Source organism: Dermacentor silvarum, chromosome 3 (genome assembly GCF_013339745.2).
Source record: "Dermacentor silvarum isolate Dsil-2018 chromosome 3, BIME_Dsil_1.4, whole genome shotgun sequence".
Lineage (NCBI taxonomy): Eukaryota > Metazoa > Arthropoda > Arachnida > Ixodida > Ixodidae > Dermacentor > Dermacentor silvarum.
Window position 1 is genome coordinate 221,734,090 of NC_051156.1, and position 15,278 is coordinate 221,749,367.

A 15,278-nucleotide genomic window follows, 5' to 3' on the forward strand; every position below is an offset into this window, starting at 1 on the left:
TTCCTCAGCATCGACTGTACTGCTGCTAAGGTCCTGCATATCACGCAGTCACGAGCAATACGAGCAGGAGCACCAAATTTTCTTTCAAGCACAGATTACTCATGATGTGCTGATTCGGATCTGATATGTTCGTATTTAACCAGTATCTTTCTTATAGAACATTTCCTATAGAACATTTTTAGTCTCACTGAAAATGCTTATGCAGGGCATGCATGTTTGGCCACTACGGCTATTTAAAACAAATGGGGTGTTCCCTTTCATATTGCTCGAAGAGATACAGTCGGCATGAAAAGTTTACAGACAGTGGGATTGGAGAAAATGTTGATTATCCTAGCAGTTTGCGACCTTAGCCAATAAACTCATTCAACTGTATGTTGTTTGTATATACTAGCGCGGGCTGAAATGCACATATCCGGCTGCATGCCCATGATGCAGAAACATTCTGCTTTCTCTCAGGTGCTGTGAAACGTAAACTTTTGATGCCGGCTGTACACGAGCATGAAATTGTTAAAAGTTGCGAATTCAGAAAACAAATCAGTACATCAGGGCTGCTGCAGTTAGCGTTGCTAAACTGTACTGTCCATATAAACCTGCAACTTGCTCTGTGCCTGCAACCAACCTGCTGTGGTGTGGCTGTGACGTTCTGCTGAGCACGAGGTCAGGAGTTCAATTCCCGGCTGCGACGGCCACATTTCGATAGGTAGCGAAATGCAAAAACATTTATGTACCACTTAGATTTAGCAGCACGTTAAAGAACCCCAGGTGGTCAAAATTAATCCAGGACTCTCCGCTATGGCACCCTGCAAAACCCACTAGTATATGCAGCTTCATGATGTTAAATCCAATAATTTGATTTATTTAAACCTTTAGCCAGCAGTTGTAAGTTCGATGCCATACCTAAGCTCAAACACGAAGGCCCGTATCCACCTTTGACTGTTAGCATTATGTTGCAATTGCATTTGTGCATAAAAACTTCCAGAAAATAAGCTTGTACGTGTATAAAGTGTTTTTCAGGGTAGCCAACCGAGCATCCATCTGATTAACCTCTCAGCTTTTCCTTGTTTTTTCTTTCTAACTATATATTAATAAAACCTGCATGTATGAACTCTTTAAGCTCGTCATAATGGTAGTATACTGTACATTAACTGGACTAAAGGTTTGTATCAACATGCCAAGCAAAAGTCAGTGATTCCTGCATGCTACACTTATTAGTTGGAAGTACCCTAAATAGAACTTTGGCCATGTGCAGTTGACAGGCAAGCATTCACATAACATGTGTGAAGCAATAAACCAGCTAACTTTATTGCGAGACAGTGGTGCTGGGCCAGCTGGGGCCCACGTAACTACAGATATCCAAGGAATGGCCAATTAAAATCCAACCACCTTACTATAGAAATATTGATGTTGGATGTCCATCAGATATCCACAAAATAGCCACTCACAGACATTCATTAATGACTGTTGAAGTGTTAAAGCAACAATAAATTGTGCAAATTAACCTTCTGTCCTTATTTGAAAATGAGAACTGCTAAAATTTCGACAGCACACTTTAAAGTCTAACACTTAAATTATGCCTTCTCTGTGATTAGAGGGGACATCACAAAGCGGTCCCATGGATCTGAATAGCTACTAAACATGGCAGCAAAATTAAGTTTTCAATTAAAGGTATGTATTTGCAACATAATCTGATCAACACATGCAGTTTTAGAACTGTCGAAATTCACAATTAGGACGTCGCCCGTCTGAATTGAGATACCGGCACCAGTGTAGCCACTTTTGCTGGCATGCATTTTGTTTGTCAGGAAAGATCCTTTATTCACCTTCGTTTTAACTCTATCTGCATCTGTGCATGTACGAGTATAAGTATAGGGGGTGCTAAGTAGGTCGACACCAGCTGCCATGGAACTTGGTACATGACCCATCATATACAAACTCGGCCAACAGGAGCACGGCAGTTGCACTGTCACGTGAAGTTAGGAGCACCCAGTCATCATATGCAGCTACGAAGATGTCTTGGAATCGCTTTCATGTCTGCTTTTCCTCTCTGAATAGGAATGAGGGGCATTCCAGACTATACAAGTTACAGTAGCGAGTGTGCAGCAATGTCGACATAAACCTCCATTAGGGTTGTCCTTGTGGAACTTGGCCAAAGAGTTGGGGACAGGCCAGTGTGGGTAGTGAGACGAAACACAAGTTTGTGTGTGCCCCTCGGTAATTCCTCCAGCACTGTCAGAACTATGTATCACACTGTTCCTCCCACTTCAAAATGTTTGAATGTATGCATGCGATTGAATTAAAGTATATGTCAGTAGGAAATGCTTTAAATCAATATTCTGTGCAGTACAGGTTGAAAGTTGATCAGGATTATGCTTCATTTTTGCGATCCAACTGGGACATGCCAAACTATTACCTAAGGGCTTCCACTGGACATCCCTCAGACAAGGAGTGCAGAGAAGAGAAGAAAACTATTCTCCATGTTTTCTCCCCCACTTGCTACCCACCCACGGCTCGGTGACTGGGGCATTCTGCTGCTCAGCATGACGCCGTGGGTTTGATTCTCGGCGACATTCCAATCAGGGTGGACGGCAAGAACATTTGTGTATTTCAGTGCATGTTAAAGAGCCCCAGGTGGTTGAAATTGATCTAGAGCAACCCAATCTGGCATGCGCCTCATCATCATCATCAGCCTATATTTATGTCCACTGCAGGACAAAGGCCTCTCCCTGTGATCTCCAATTACCCCTGTCTTGCGTTAGCCGATTCCAGCTTGTGCCTGCAAATTTCCTAACTTCATCACCCCACATAGTTTTCTGCGGTCCTCGACTGCGGTCCTCGACTGCGCTTCCCTTCTCTTGGTATCCATTCTGTAACTCTAATGGTCCACCGGTTATCCAGAGCAGCCAAGTATGCACCTCATACTCAAGTGCAACTTTAACGAGTGAAACCCCATCAACTATTAATTTATCTCTTACCCCGACTTGCGAAAAATCTCTGCAGATGTTCAGAGAGAAGTGACTGTGGCATCTTTTTGTTTTTGCTGCATGACTAGCAAGCGCTCCATAATACAATCACTCCATGTGCCAGCTCACGGAGTCTTGTGGGCTAGTGTTTTCAGCTTCAAAGCAGACTTCCAACCCAAATAAATTTGTGTCCAAAGGGACAAGGGCTGATGCCGCTACCCAAGAAGAAGGCATGGGGAGGAAATTCAAGATGTCCAGCCTGCTTAGAGATCCTTGAAGAGCAAATGCAAGTAGAATGCAAACAAAAGTAAGGTTACCCGTACACAGGTGTGGACCCAGGCCTAACCCCAAAGAAGCTCACCTATGATAACTACCTGTCCTGACTGTGGTACCTTGTATAGCATACACAAAAAATACTTGAAGGTTGGGAAACTCTCTTTGAGGCACCTTTTCCATATGTGGCCTTACATAGCTAGCGATTTTCAACTGAGAAGCCACATACTTTCGTTGCATCTGTCTGTCAAATCCCTGTGGCATATATGTTCATGCCCTGGTAAAATATTCATAAAACAGATCCTCAACTATTTTCATGTGTTTGTACAGCATAATTACAAACTAACCTTGGCAAACTCACACAGCACACGTGCAAACTATTCACACTTAGAACTATGCCTGAAAGCACTTACTAGAAGTTATGCTTCTTTTCACTTCCAAATATGGAGCGTTTGCACCATGATTTCAAGCGAGAACAATCATTCATGACAGCTTGCACTATCGCTCTCGCTCCTCTGGCTTTTGCTGTGACACGTTTCTAGGCTGAGGTCTATTGGCCAGTACGTAAGCAAAGGCCGTTCCTACTACTCATGCCAGTCCCAAGGTAGGCAGATAAGGCCATCTTGCAGGACGGAGCAGTAGTGAGACACATGGAGACGGCAGCCACTCAGCAGTGGTTCTAGCCACAATGCTGCCCTGAGGAGCCGCTCGCAGCAAAGCACCATCCGATCCGGCGTAACATCATCCTCTTTGGAAAGTGACTCCAGGTTGAGTGTTTCGACACAGAGCTGATGCAACTGTGTTTCAAAGCGCCGCTGGCTTCTGTAAAGGAGACGTCTCTGTTCAGCCGTGGACAACTGTGAGCCAACAAAATCCAGGAGAAGCGCTGGTGGGCAGGAGGCTGGAGCCAAGAACTGTCCCGTAGGTGACAGCATCAGAGGGCCTGCCTCACATTCAACACCCAACTGGTGGTCTGTGAGACGTGCTGGCCAGTCACTAGGGAGGCCCTTGATCCAGATGTGTCTGTAAAGAGAGCAACACTCAAGTTCTTCCTTGTTGCCAACAATCACCAGTTTGCCCCCAGCATACCTCCTGCTCTTTATGCCACAATGACAACTAAGATGTACCTATTCAAACTTAACAGGCTACAGTAGGTCAGCAGAGTAAAACAAACATGGCAGAGCTTCTTTAATGAAGAGAAGGTTGTCCACAAATATCCTTAATAAAGTACTCTTGTATCCATGATGAATTGGTTTACCTACTCTACTGCTCTTCTGTATTACATGGTTGAATCTGCTTTCAAGTACATATGAATAACAATGAATCGGGCACAACAGTGTCCATCTAATTTGTGACTTACTGGCCTGGCATGCTATACTCCGTTTCATACTTAGCAGGTGAGGCGGCAGAAGCTACGCAAGTAGTACAGTCGTAGAAGTCTCATTCTGCGTGTTTTGTAGCACAGCTGTTTTTTATCTGTGACGATGAAATAACTACTTTGTAGTATATTACAACTTGTGGACGTAAATTTACATCAGATTGCACATTATTTGTGCACCTTTGTGCATCAAGTGTGCAACATACTGTGTTTTGGTCGTGACTGCAACCTGTGCACTGTGGCTGATACACACACAAACTTGTCACTCTACTCGTTCAGTCAATAGTTTCAGATATGCAATGCCTTCCATGTAATAATGCACGTCATATTTTGTGACATAATAGTATGAGCCTTAAGTCACATCAAATTACATTATACATGCCTGCATATTTCATTCATGTGACGGGCTATTTTTTGGTTGCAAATGCGAGCAGCGAGAACAGTCTCTCTAGTTTTTGTAGCATTGTGTGCTACGTACATGTGAAACGGAGTATAATGTCAGAGGCAAGAGGCTTGCCACATTAGATACATGACGCCATTTTTGTTGTACTACACTGAGTTGATACAGTATTCTATTAGCATCTGAATTATCACTATTTTGGCAGCACTTAGACACAAAATACCATTGAAATGTACACCGCTGGCCTGTAAACAATTAACTCCACTTAGTCACAGAGTGTACAAACAGCTTCAAGGAAAGCGTTAACTATGCCGAGTCTGTGCTCCCTGCATAGTTTAGGCTGGAAAGCACGCACCGGTGGAGTGCCACGGTTAGCTTGCTCAGCTGCTGCACATATGCCTTGGCTGCTACTGCTGGCTTGAACCTACGGTGCTCGACGCGAATCCCGCGCAACGTCTCGGACAGGGCGCGCTCAGCGGGTGGCACCAGCCTTACGTATGCATCGTAGCGGGCCAGCGAGCGCAGCAGCGACAGCCAGCTGTGGCGTACATCCTCGATGCTCAGTACGACGTGCCCGTCGAGCGAAACGCCTGTTGTTCTCCCAAGTACCAGCGTGCGGCCGCGCAGGCCGGCCGCTACTTCGGGATGCTGTTGGCACAGTCGTCGGAAGCTCTCGAGAGATCCGCGGTAATGACCAGAGCCCCAGTCACATTCCCAACGCAGGTCTTCGAGACCCAGCTCGGTCACCGTCTCCTTGGACAGGCGAAACGCTTCTTCTCGAACGGGGCTGCTCAGCGCCGAACGTTCGCGAGCCGTGTGAACGTTGTCGCGTAAGAACCGCTCCAAATTATAGCTGGGTCGGCCGTCCACTGTCCACTCGTGACGAGCAAAGAAGTCATCGTCCACGGGGGGCTCGTATTCGTACCTTGCAGGCGTCGGCGACTGCCTGTGCTCCGGCCTGCCACTGGCCGATTTCGATTGCTGTTTCGGATTGAGCGAATCAAGATTGTCAGTAGGAAGGCTGCACGAAGTTAGGACATTATGTACAGTAGCATGGACGTTCTGACTAGCGAGCTTGATCTGTACGTTCTTGAAAGGCTGCGGCGGCACGGTCGTGGTTTTTAACTGACGCAGATAGAAGTTTAGGTTCAATGGCCTCGCCGTCTGCTTCTGCAACAGGGATTCTATATATGCGTTGAGTTGCTTGAGAGAGTTCTCGTTCGTCTTTTTTTCGGCAGGATGATTCCAGAACATGTCAGGATGCACAATGAAGTAGAAGGGACGCAAAGCTGTCGAGACATCGTTCCAGGTCACTGTCCTTGGCGCCTCTACGGACAACAAGCGCACGCAGGTAGAACAGCTAGTAAAACGCAACGTAAACCGCGCCCATAGGGCCGTACTCCTTGACATTCTGGCAAGCCTTCTGCAGCTTTCAGTTCCGTAGTCGTACACCTGTGTCGTCAGAATCTTCTACTTGCGTCGACAGAAGCGCGAATGTCAAGTCTTGGCACTTTCATTGTTCCTCAAATAGTGTAGCAGACCAATGCCAACGAATCCAGTCTCTGTCTTGGCTCGGCTCTAATGTTATTATGAATTTTTTTTTTTTTTTTTGGTGTGTGTGTGTGTGTGTGTGTGTGTGTGTGTGTGTGTGTGTGTGTGTGTGTGTGTGTGTGTGTGTGTGTGTGTGTGTGTGTGAGGCACCGGTACATTTATTGTTGTTTTTTTAATATCAAGATATAGGCGTAAGTAAACTCGTTCACAGTTTTTATTCATTTCAGAGTTCGCACGGCGAGTCGCGGAGGTTGCAATTTTGCATCGCCCACAACTACGAAAGGCAGAAGGCGAAACAACTACACACAATTTCGTGCTGCTACTGACAAGGGAGAAACTTTTTCCTTCCAGGGGCTTTAACAGAATGCCACTGCTGCCACTGCGGCGCGGCGCCAACCGAATGGCTCCGCGCAGAGCCAAGCGCAGTCGGCATATGGTCCGTCTACGACCCAATCAGGGCCCGCGTGCAGACGGGCGCAGATGACCAGATGTGCGTCGGACGAAAAACAGCATGTTATGCCAGCGACAGCTTTACTTTCGCCTCAAAATTGTACTTTGGCATAGCAGTGCGTAGCAGGGAGCCAAAACCTAAGAAAATGAACAGGTGATATAATGCAGAAGGGTGCCAAGACATATACGGAAGCGAAGTATGAAAGCTCCGAGTTATCCAGAAGACTCTATCGGTAAGTTAGGCTTATAATTCGCTGCTCGCTGCGATCTTTAATAAAAAAACGCCGATCGTCGATTGCCGAGACGCCCGGTGCTATCTCCCGCCACGTATTGCAGCCGCCTATTCGTCGCAGTAGCGCGCGTTCGTGACGAACGCAACACCTTTTGTTTGATGCGCCGGGCATGAAGTAGTCTGCTTTAAGCAATTGTGTGACCAAAAAGAGCGCTCGTTTATACAAAACACAATGTCTGCGAACGCCAATTTATCAGCCTGGCAATGCTTCGCAGAAGACTAAACAAAGGCCGTAAAAAAATGCAGGTTAAATAAGCTCGACTAAACTGCTTGTTTTGATGCGTGGCTTAAATTGCGAAGTTTTTAACTGCGAAATTTGTGAGGCTGTGTGGTGGCGTCGCGTTCTTGTCTCGAGAAAATTATTGCGCTTAGAGTGAAAGGACGTGCTTCAAACTCAAATATTCGAAGCTGTCTACCAGCGTTTCGCTTTGCACGTTGCCTGGGTTACAAATTTTACGCGGCAAAGTCGCGTGGACGGTTACTGCGATTACCTTTCGCCTCGGCGTCTCGCCGTGTGGAAGCGTTCCACATATTTTTCTCTTACCATATCTCATTATTTGCGTCACGAAATTATACATGGCAATTGAGTTGGAAAATGCTGCCTGCTAGCTGCATACTGCTCTGCTTTCAGACGCATTGCAGCTCTAGTATATATATGTATTATTTTTTTTTCCTACAGAATAAACTAGATATGTCCTTAAATGTATTTCTTTTGTATTCCATAAAGCTAGAAGCATAGGTTACATCTTTACGCACGATGACTAATCATGATTTAGAAGTGTTTTGTAGTTTTTCTTTGCATGATGACACTTCAATATTGGGCAGCAATCTACAAGCATTGTTATCAATGCTAGCAATTTTTGTTGTCACGTTATGCATAGTTTAATTTTACCGACCACGGGCAGTCATCAGATTACTAACTGCTGCGTGTTCTATATTCTGCAACATCATAGACAGCCTCAAGACAGACTTGGGACTGATCATAGAGTCTGCTTTCACTTTAAGAGACTATGTATAAAGGCTCTCACATTGACTGCTCTAGTATTTCATGGTCACACTCAGCTGAAGCTTGGAGTAATCCTAATCAGATCGTGGTTTTGGCACGTAAAACCCCATAATTAAATTAATTAATTGGAGTGATCCTGCAAACATTGAAGTACCTGCTAGTAACAATTGATTTCCCCTATGTTTTCCATGGCTTCATTGCCTGTTTGTTTATGCGGGTGTAACTAAAAAAAAAAAAAAAAAGAAACGATCTAGCCCCTTGGTTCTTCTTCTTCTTTTCACTCATGATCCTTTACTGGTAATTTCTGCTGACCTATGCTTATTCCAAAGGCAGAATAATATGACTATTTTATTCCATTCCTTTTCCCTTCCATGTTTCATTAGTCGTCCAAGCAACATCCAACCTATGTTATCTCCAGGATCGGCTGGTTGTGAGCGCCGAATAATCAGAAGGGAAATGAATAGAGTGGAATAAATTGCTGCGTTACACTGGCCCAAGACGGCATTCTTGCATGTTACCTAAGCAAGAGATATCGTCTGTATGGGATTCAGCAGGGTAATAAACATGCCACGATAAACATTTCAACCTTTTCAATAATATTCGTCCAGTCACTGATCAGTTTGTCCTACAAAAATATAATGCAGGTTGCATTGAATCGCTGTATATCATGGAACTGTGATTTAGAGCGATTATATTCGGTTTTTTATCTCGCTTTGCATGCCGACACATCGTTTCATGTTGTGAAATATAAAGCAGTATGGTGGATGGCATTTTCTGATGGCTAAAGTGGGCGACAACCTAAGAATGTAGTGATAAATCCACGACCGTCCAATGGAAAAAGAATTTGTTTAGATGGTGCCAGTCGTTTACATTCACACTCATTCGTGGCGTCATAGTAGAGGAAAACTTGTATCAGATTGGTGTCCCTTGGGAAGTACGTTTTGGAGCATGGAAACAGATAAGGCAGCTGCGATGCTGTCTTATGGTGGATATGTACTGAATTCTTAAGTTGTTGCCAAGTAAAGTTCAATAAAGGCCTGCATCCAGCTATGCTGCACATCGAAGGGTTTACGGCAGCACGACTAAAAGACAGGACAAAAGAATACGCAAATCTACACACACTGCGCTAACACACTTGCTGCTTCACACTTGTGACATATGCCCTGAATGCAGTGGAGTTGTTGCAGAATAATTATTTCATGTGCCTTCAATTGTGATAGGTGGATGAATTACTATTGCTTTAAAAATGTAATGTAATTACTCTACCAAATTATGTGCAAATAGAAATTTATGGGCCTTTTGTGTGTGTCTTGCTTTTTCTTTTGCACTCTTTAAGTGGAATTCAGGGTATGCACAGGTCCTTGAAACCCTTGAAATTGAAAAGTATGTTTTCAAGGCCCTTGAAAGTCCTGGAATTCTTTTTTAAAGATGATAGTCTTTCTTGAGCTGCCTAAATGCGAAAAACTTTGTCACTCGATTCAACCGCCCAGCCAAAACCAAGCATGAGGAGAGCAGGTGCAGAGAGAGAGTAATAAATAAATAAATAAAATAAACTTTCTTGGCAAGGCAGGATTCGAACCCGGGTGCCCACGGTCCGAAGGCGAGCATCATAACCACTAGGCTATACACCCACGCTTGTAGAACATGCATTTATGGGAACCATATGATTGCGTTGTACCAATGATTGTAACAGAACTTGCTATGGCCGAGAGCTAGAGAGAGAGACATTTAAAGAGAGAGAGACAGAAAGAAAGGAAAAATGAAATGCTGAAAATGAAAAAATCAACGCGTTAGAAATGGTGTCGAAGAGCGGCTACACGTTAAAAACAAGACGACTGCAGCCAGCTTTAAGCCAACAGTAATGAAAGGTCCGCCAACAGTAATTAGAAGGTCCGGCAACAGATGGCGCGAGAGCAGGGCGAACGCAGGAAATTTGAATTGAATTCAGCAAAACCTCCATTGCATCAATCATGGGAGGAGTGAAAGGGGAGGGGTGGGAGGGGAGAGAAGAGAGGGTGTTACGTATCGGGGGTGGCAGAAGACTATCGTCTATCGACGTCATTTGCAGCAGAGCAAGCAGATATGCGACCAATTTTTTCCCTTGAGAAACCTTGAATTTCTTGAGTAATGCAGTCTAAGATCAGTTTTGTGACCAGCTTTTTATGGTGGATTAGTGTGGACCCAGCAAACTCACCATTTTAAAAATAATGGCACAATAAAAAAGGAAGAAAAAAAGTATGCAAGAAAAATATGTCGGTGACTGCACTTAATTGCATAAGAGGTTGACTTTCAATATGATGAACTGCCAATTTTACCAACTTCATTTTGTCTAATTTTAGCTATAGTGTTTTGGAAACATTGTTATAGTAAAAAATTGCTATATGGGATGCCGCTATGCACCCTTGCAAAAGCTTTGACAGACCTGTACGAACCCTGTGGATACCATTAATGATTATAAAGTGATTTAGCATTCTCTTTCAATTAGCAGGAAGGCCAGTAAGCATGTATTTAAAATATTTTAATATAATTTTACACACATTTGCCTGTTATCTGGCTGGGCACCGGGGTTCATTTTGTTCTTTCAGTGTACCATGGGCCCAGCTGTAGTTTTCAAGGTTGCATAGAAATGTAATGCAGGTGCATTTAGCATTAAAAAAAAAATGAGATTTCAATGGTTGCACTCATACATTGCCCCCCCCTCCACATCATCTGTTTTTGTTCTATGGTAGAAGCATCCATGCACTGCATGTTCAATTCAATTTTATGAATAATCATTGTGACTGTAAAGAATGCCGAAAACCTTGCTTGGATCCATAGCGAACATGGCTGTATGGCTATATGGATCCAGCAATGTTGAACATTGCTGTGAATATGAAGAATTAATGGTGCCAACAGACAGGAAAGCAAGTGTGCTGTGAAAGCCCTACTGGTAGATAGTGATGGTTAACACTGTGAGCGTAACTAATAATCTGGAATTTTGAGAGTGCTATTTACTGAAAAATAATGGGTCACTGTAGAAAAACAGCAAATCAGACAAGATTACTACATTATGCTTTAAGAACTCTTTGCATTTCCTTAGGCGGAAAGGATAGCTTCATACAAAAGAAGTTGCGATCAGACCTTGCTTTATTTAAATTCTGCATTGAAAAACCTATTCTAATACATATTGTGTGACTTCACAAATGTCATATTGTGTTTGATTATTTAGGTTATTTCTGTGCAGGAAAGGCCCTTGAAAGTTATTTTGTTGTCTATGTTGATTATTGAATCCAAAATAATGTTTTCCTAAGAAGACGGTCACTACGCTCAGCAAGACATCGCCAAAGTCTGTGACGGCACAGGAAGCTGGTGCAGAAATTCCACAGTGGTCTCAATACCTGTCTTCTTACATTTACATTGTTTGGTGCCATACAAATGTTCTGTTCTTAGTAATTTGATGTGTATACAAGTTCCACTACTTTAGGTTAAACATTTGCTTTGATGTTCTCTTGCTTTTATTGCTTTATGATTTGCTTTTATTTGTTCTCTCTCTTCAGCCAAGTTGGTTGCTGTTGCAGGACTATGGCAAATCTTGGTTGAATAAAAATGCATTTTAGGCAGTGTCATTGCTTTTTGCCTCTGTAAATTACTTGAATTTTTTATCAGTTTCATGACGAAAGCTAACATTGCAGTGGGTCAGCAGGCTAACTAATCACACCGATTCCAGCTTATGTAAAGCTCTTTGTGAGTGCTGCCTTCTGCTGTGTTGCCAGTTATACAACTTGGGCCACATGAGCAACTGAACATGTTCCACTGTGTACGTGAACATTCCTGACTAATTCCCCAGAATGGATGTGGGCCCGAATAGATAAGTAAAGCAAGAAGTGAAGAAGTTGCCAACGAAAGCAGCTGTCTGTGGAGAAAGAAGTAAAGGTAAAAAAAATTAACCAGTGCATTGAGCAAGGCATGTTGAGCTACAGAGCAGGGAACAAGAAGTTGGCAACAAAAAATTAGCCGACGACAGAGGAGTGAAGAAGTTAGCAACAGAAGCAGCCAAGTGAACAAAATGAAACTAGAGCGTTGCATCAAGCAAGAAACATTCAGTTACATAGAAGTGAAGAAATTTCAGTAAACATCAAAGAAAGCTTTGCTTATCACTAATTCCCATATGTGCGTGGTATCCGTCAATTTTTATTTCTTTTATTGTGTTTATTTGTTTATTTTTATTTTATTTTCCTGGGGTGGCAAAACTTGTGATATCTTTACCAAAGCCCACTTGCAGACCATGCTTTCAGCCAAGCTGTACTCCAAACTCAAGTCTTCTTACCCCTGTCATGGGCAAATTTAGTGCTACCTTAAGCAGGTCTCACTCACTGCCAGTGTCCTTCAGTGACAGTTGCGCACGAAAGTGTAGTAACATTCACTGCAGAGTGCACTAGGCAATCTCTCTCCACTTCATCCAGCTACCCTTGAAGTGTGTAGTGACAATAGATTTGCCAGTCTGACCATGATATTGCATTGTCACACTCACCTTTGCAGGAGTGCCTCAGAAGCAGCTCGACGCTTGGAGGAGTGGCTTCGGGGTGCCTCCTCATTTGGAGCCTACCTGGCTCCAGAGGTGACGCATCTCAGGGCAAGGTGCGTGCGGAACTATCTTTCTACTTCCCTCTTCTTTTTTCTTCCTTGTGAGAAACATCAGAGAAGCAGGTTGTAATATAATCTCAAATGTTATTGTTGCAGTAACTTAAGACCAGCAAACTTGTACATATTTACAGCATCGTGATTCTATCATATCTTGAAGCAGTGAATGAATTTTAATGAGTTTTCCTGTAAGCATAGTGCATTTGTTACTCGGACTTGATTGAATCACGGTTTGTCTTGAGCAGTTTCCTGAATTATGAGCAGCAGTCCTCATGCCCTGCCTGCACACTTAACATTGCCTTCTTACTATATGTGCAGGCTCAAGGACTACTGTGAGCGCCTCCTGTTCACTGCTCCACTCGAGTATGGTCGTCAGGCAGAGGAACTTACCTGGCGCAAGGTTTACTACGATGTTGTGCAGCACTACAAGGCTACAAAGGTACTGCCTTCCCCTTTGCAGTGATGTATAGTCAACAATATGAGTTGCCTTTGTGCAAGCACTCGCATTCTCAGCTTTGGTGAAGTGTGCATGCTTTGAGATGTTGTCAAAAATTGGCGCCCTCGACTTAATGCTGTGTTTTGCTAATAGTAGTGTGTCTTATTATGTGGACATAGTGGCGCCACTACCCGCTTTGCAGTCACAGAAGTCCCAGACAGGCTTACTACTACACACTGATAGTGAACCGGACGAGTTGAAACTCATTCATGATGGCAGTGCACAATTAACGATGACGATGAAAAAAAGATTCATGTTAGAAAGAAGTTGCATCTAGGACACAAGATGAGGGAAACGGACAACACAAAAGTCCGTTTCCCTCTCCTTGTGTCCTTGTCTGCACACCAAACGTTTTTCTAACATGAATCCCTGCAAAATAGCTCAACCTTGTCATACTAAGAAAAAAGGAATGGGACAACTTTTTTTTTTTCCTTACGCATCCTTCTTTTTCTGTGTCGGCATTTACTTTGTACTGCTTTTTTTTTATGGTTATGTGTTGTTGTTATTGTCAGGAATGATAGTGAATAGTGTTTGTGTGGTAGTGTAGTACAGAAAATGCCTAGTAAACTTTTTAGTGTAACTCAAGTGCCAATGCCATACCTGCAGGCTTCTGCAGAGGAGGAGAGTGTGGTTGAGTTGCGGGCACACTTGCTCTCTGGCTGGGGCCACTACCACCACCTGTTGCTTCGGCTTCAGGCCGAAGCGCAACTCAACCTGGAGACAAATGTCGACATGCCACTAATCTGGGAGTACCAAGGCCTGAACAGGGGTGAGCTCACAGTTCTCATTCGTTTGCCGAAATGCAGCATACAATAGACTTCTGTTAATTCAACCCTTACTAGATGAATGAAATTGATTGAATTATTTAGCAGGTCAAATTAAACAAAATGCAGAAAAAATGCCAGGACACACCGCTGATTTATTTGGCATTATTTGCTCTATTCTAACACGCCTCCATATGAAATGCATGCCTACTTTCTATGTGTCTAAAACTAGAAAACTAATTTAGAAATTACATTAAAGGTCTTAAACAAAGTGAAAAATCTAACGCGCACCCGATTTTTTAACAAGAGAAATGGGCAAGGGTCTAATATGTGTTGCACAATGGTGGCTGGTTTTCTAAAATCAGATTAGCCGCGCTGTTTTTAAGGTACACCTTCGCCACATAACGTCTGTGTTATGCGGTAAAGCATAATAATGCTGCAAAGCCGGTTTTGGTTTTGTGTCCATGCAGGCAATTTTAGGCCCAATTTTTCTGGGGGGAAAAGAAAAGAAAATTCAGGCGTTATAATTAAGTAAATTGTGTAATCAGACATTATGAGCTCCTAGGATCCTCCTAGGACAGCCCAAAATCCTCCTAGGACAGGCCAAAAATGGGCATTTTTGACAGGAGATGACCTGTGTTAAGCACATTCACTGTCCGCTAAGGTCTGCTAATACAGACGCTGACACTAAAGGGGTCACCATAGGGGTGAGACACTTGCATGCTGACTGTTCAAAATCGGATTATCTGGTGAAGGCCAAATTTAGGATCAAAATATCAAAAGTTTGGGCCCATAGAAATGCATGGCTGGGACTTTGGGTCGGGATCAAATTAACCGAAAAATTTGATTGACGGAGTACCACTGTACAAGCTTATGGTGGTTCTGGCACAGATTCACAGGTCTTAAGTTTACACATCTTTTCAATTATGAATTTATTGGTTAGCTCTCATCTATATCAAAAAATTAACAAACATAACTACATCTGCAAACATAGAAAGAGACGCTATAACCTACTATAACACCCGTTGCCTTGAGCAATGGCATCTACTTCTCACACATACAAATTATACATGATAAATGATACGTCA

General features: G+C 43.3%; 2 protein-coding genes across 4 annotated transcripts in view; one reads left to right on the forward strand and one right to left on the reverse strand.

Moving 5' to 3' along the window:
• LOC119446735 (T-cell activation inhibitor, mitochondrial-like) lies at positions 1 to 6,594 on the reverse strand. 2 transcript variants are annotated; one of them, XR_007466166.1, is made up of 3 exons: positions 5,367 to 6,594; positions 1,152 to 4,256; positions 1 to 1,107 (listed from the first exon to the last, which is right to left on the reverse strand). XR_007466166.1 is itself a non-coding variant. In XM_037711258.2 (2 exons), exons 1-2 carry the CDS (start codon positions 6,419 to 6,421, stop codon positions 3,818 to 3,820), a joined length of 1,494 nt encoding a protein of 497 aa, XP_037567186.1. In that variant the 5' UTR covers positions 6,422 to 6,594; the 3' UTR covers positions 1 to 3,817. The 2 variants fall into 2 exon arrangements, 1 of the variants encoding a protein (XP_037567186.1); XM_037711258.2 differs by having other exon boundaries at positions 1 to 4,256.
• Positions 6,595 to 6,994: 400 nt separating this feature from the next.
• LOC119446734 (nonsense-mediated mRNA decay factor SMG5) overlaps positions 6,995 to 15,278 on the forward strand; it is a 45,738-nt gene continuing 37,454 nt past the window's right edge. For both annotated transcript variants that reach the window (XM_037711257.2, XM_049664359.1), the window contains exons 1-4: positions 6,995 to 7,245; positions 12,829 to 12,927; positions 13,249 to 13,369; positions 14,033 to 14,195. In XM_037711257.2, coding sequence (XP_037567185.1) covers positions 7,175 to 7,245; positions 12,829 to 12,927; positions 13,249 to 13,369; positions 14,033 to 14,195 — 454 coding nt within the window. In that variant the 5' untranslated portion in view covers positions 6,995 to 7,174. The remainder of the gene's footprint in view (positions 7,246 to 12,828; positions 12,928 to 13,248; positions 13,370 to 14,032; positions 14,196 to 15,278) is intronic.

Coding starts and splice junctions, on each gene's coding strand:
- LOC119446735 (XM_037711258.2), bottom strand. CDS start 6,421: ATGTCAAGGAGTACGGCCCTATGGGCGCGGTTTACGTTGCGTTTTACT. Junction 4,257..5,366: donor CTAACCGTGGCACTCCACCG/GTGCGTGCTTTC, acceptor CTCTCTTTACAG/ACACATCTGGATCAAGGGCC.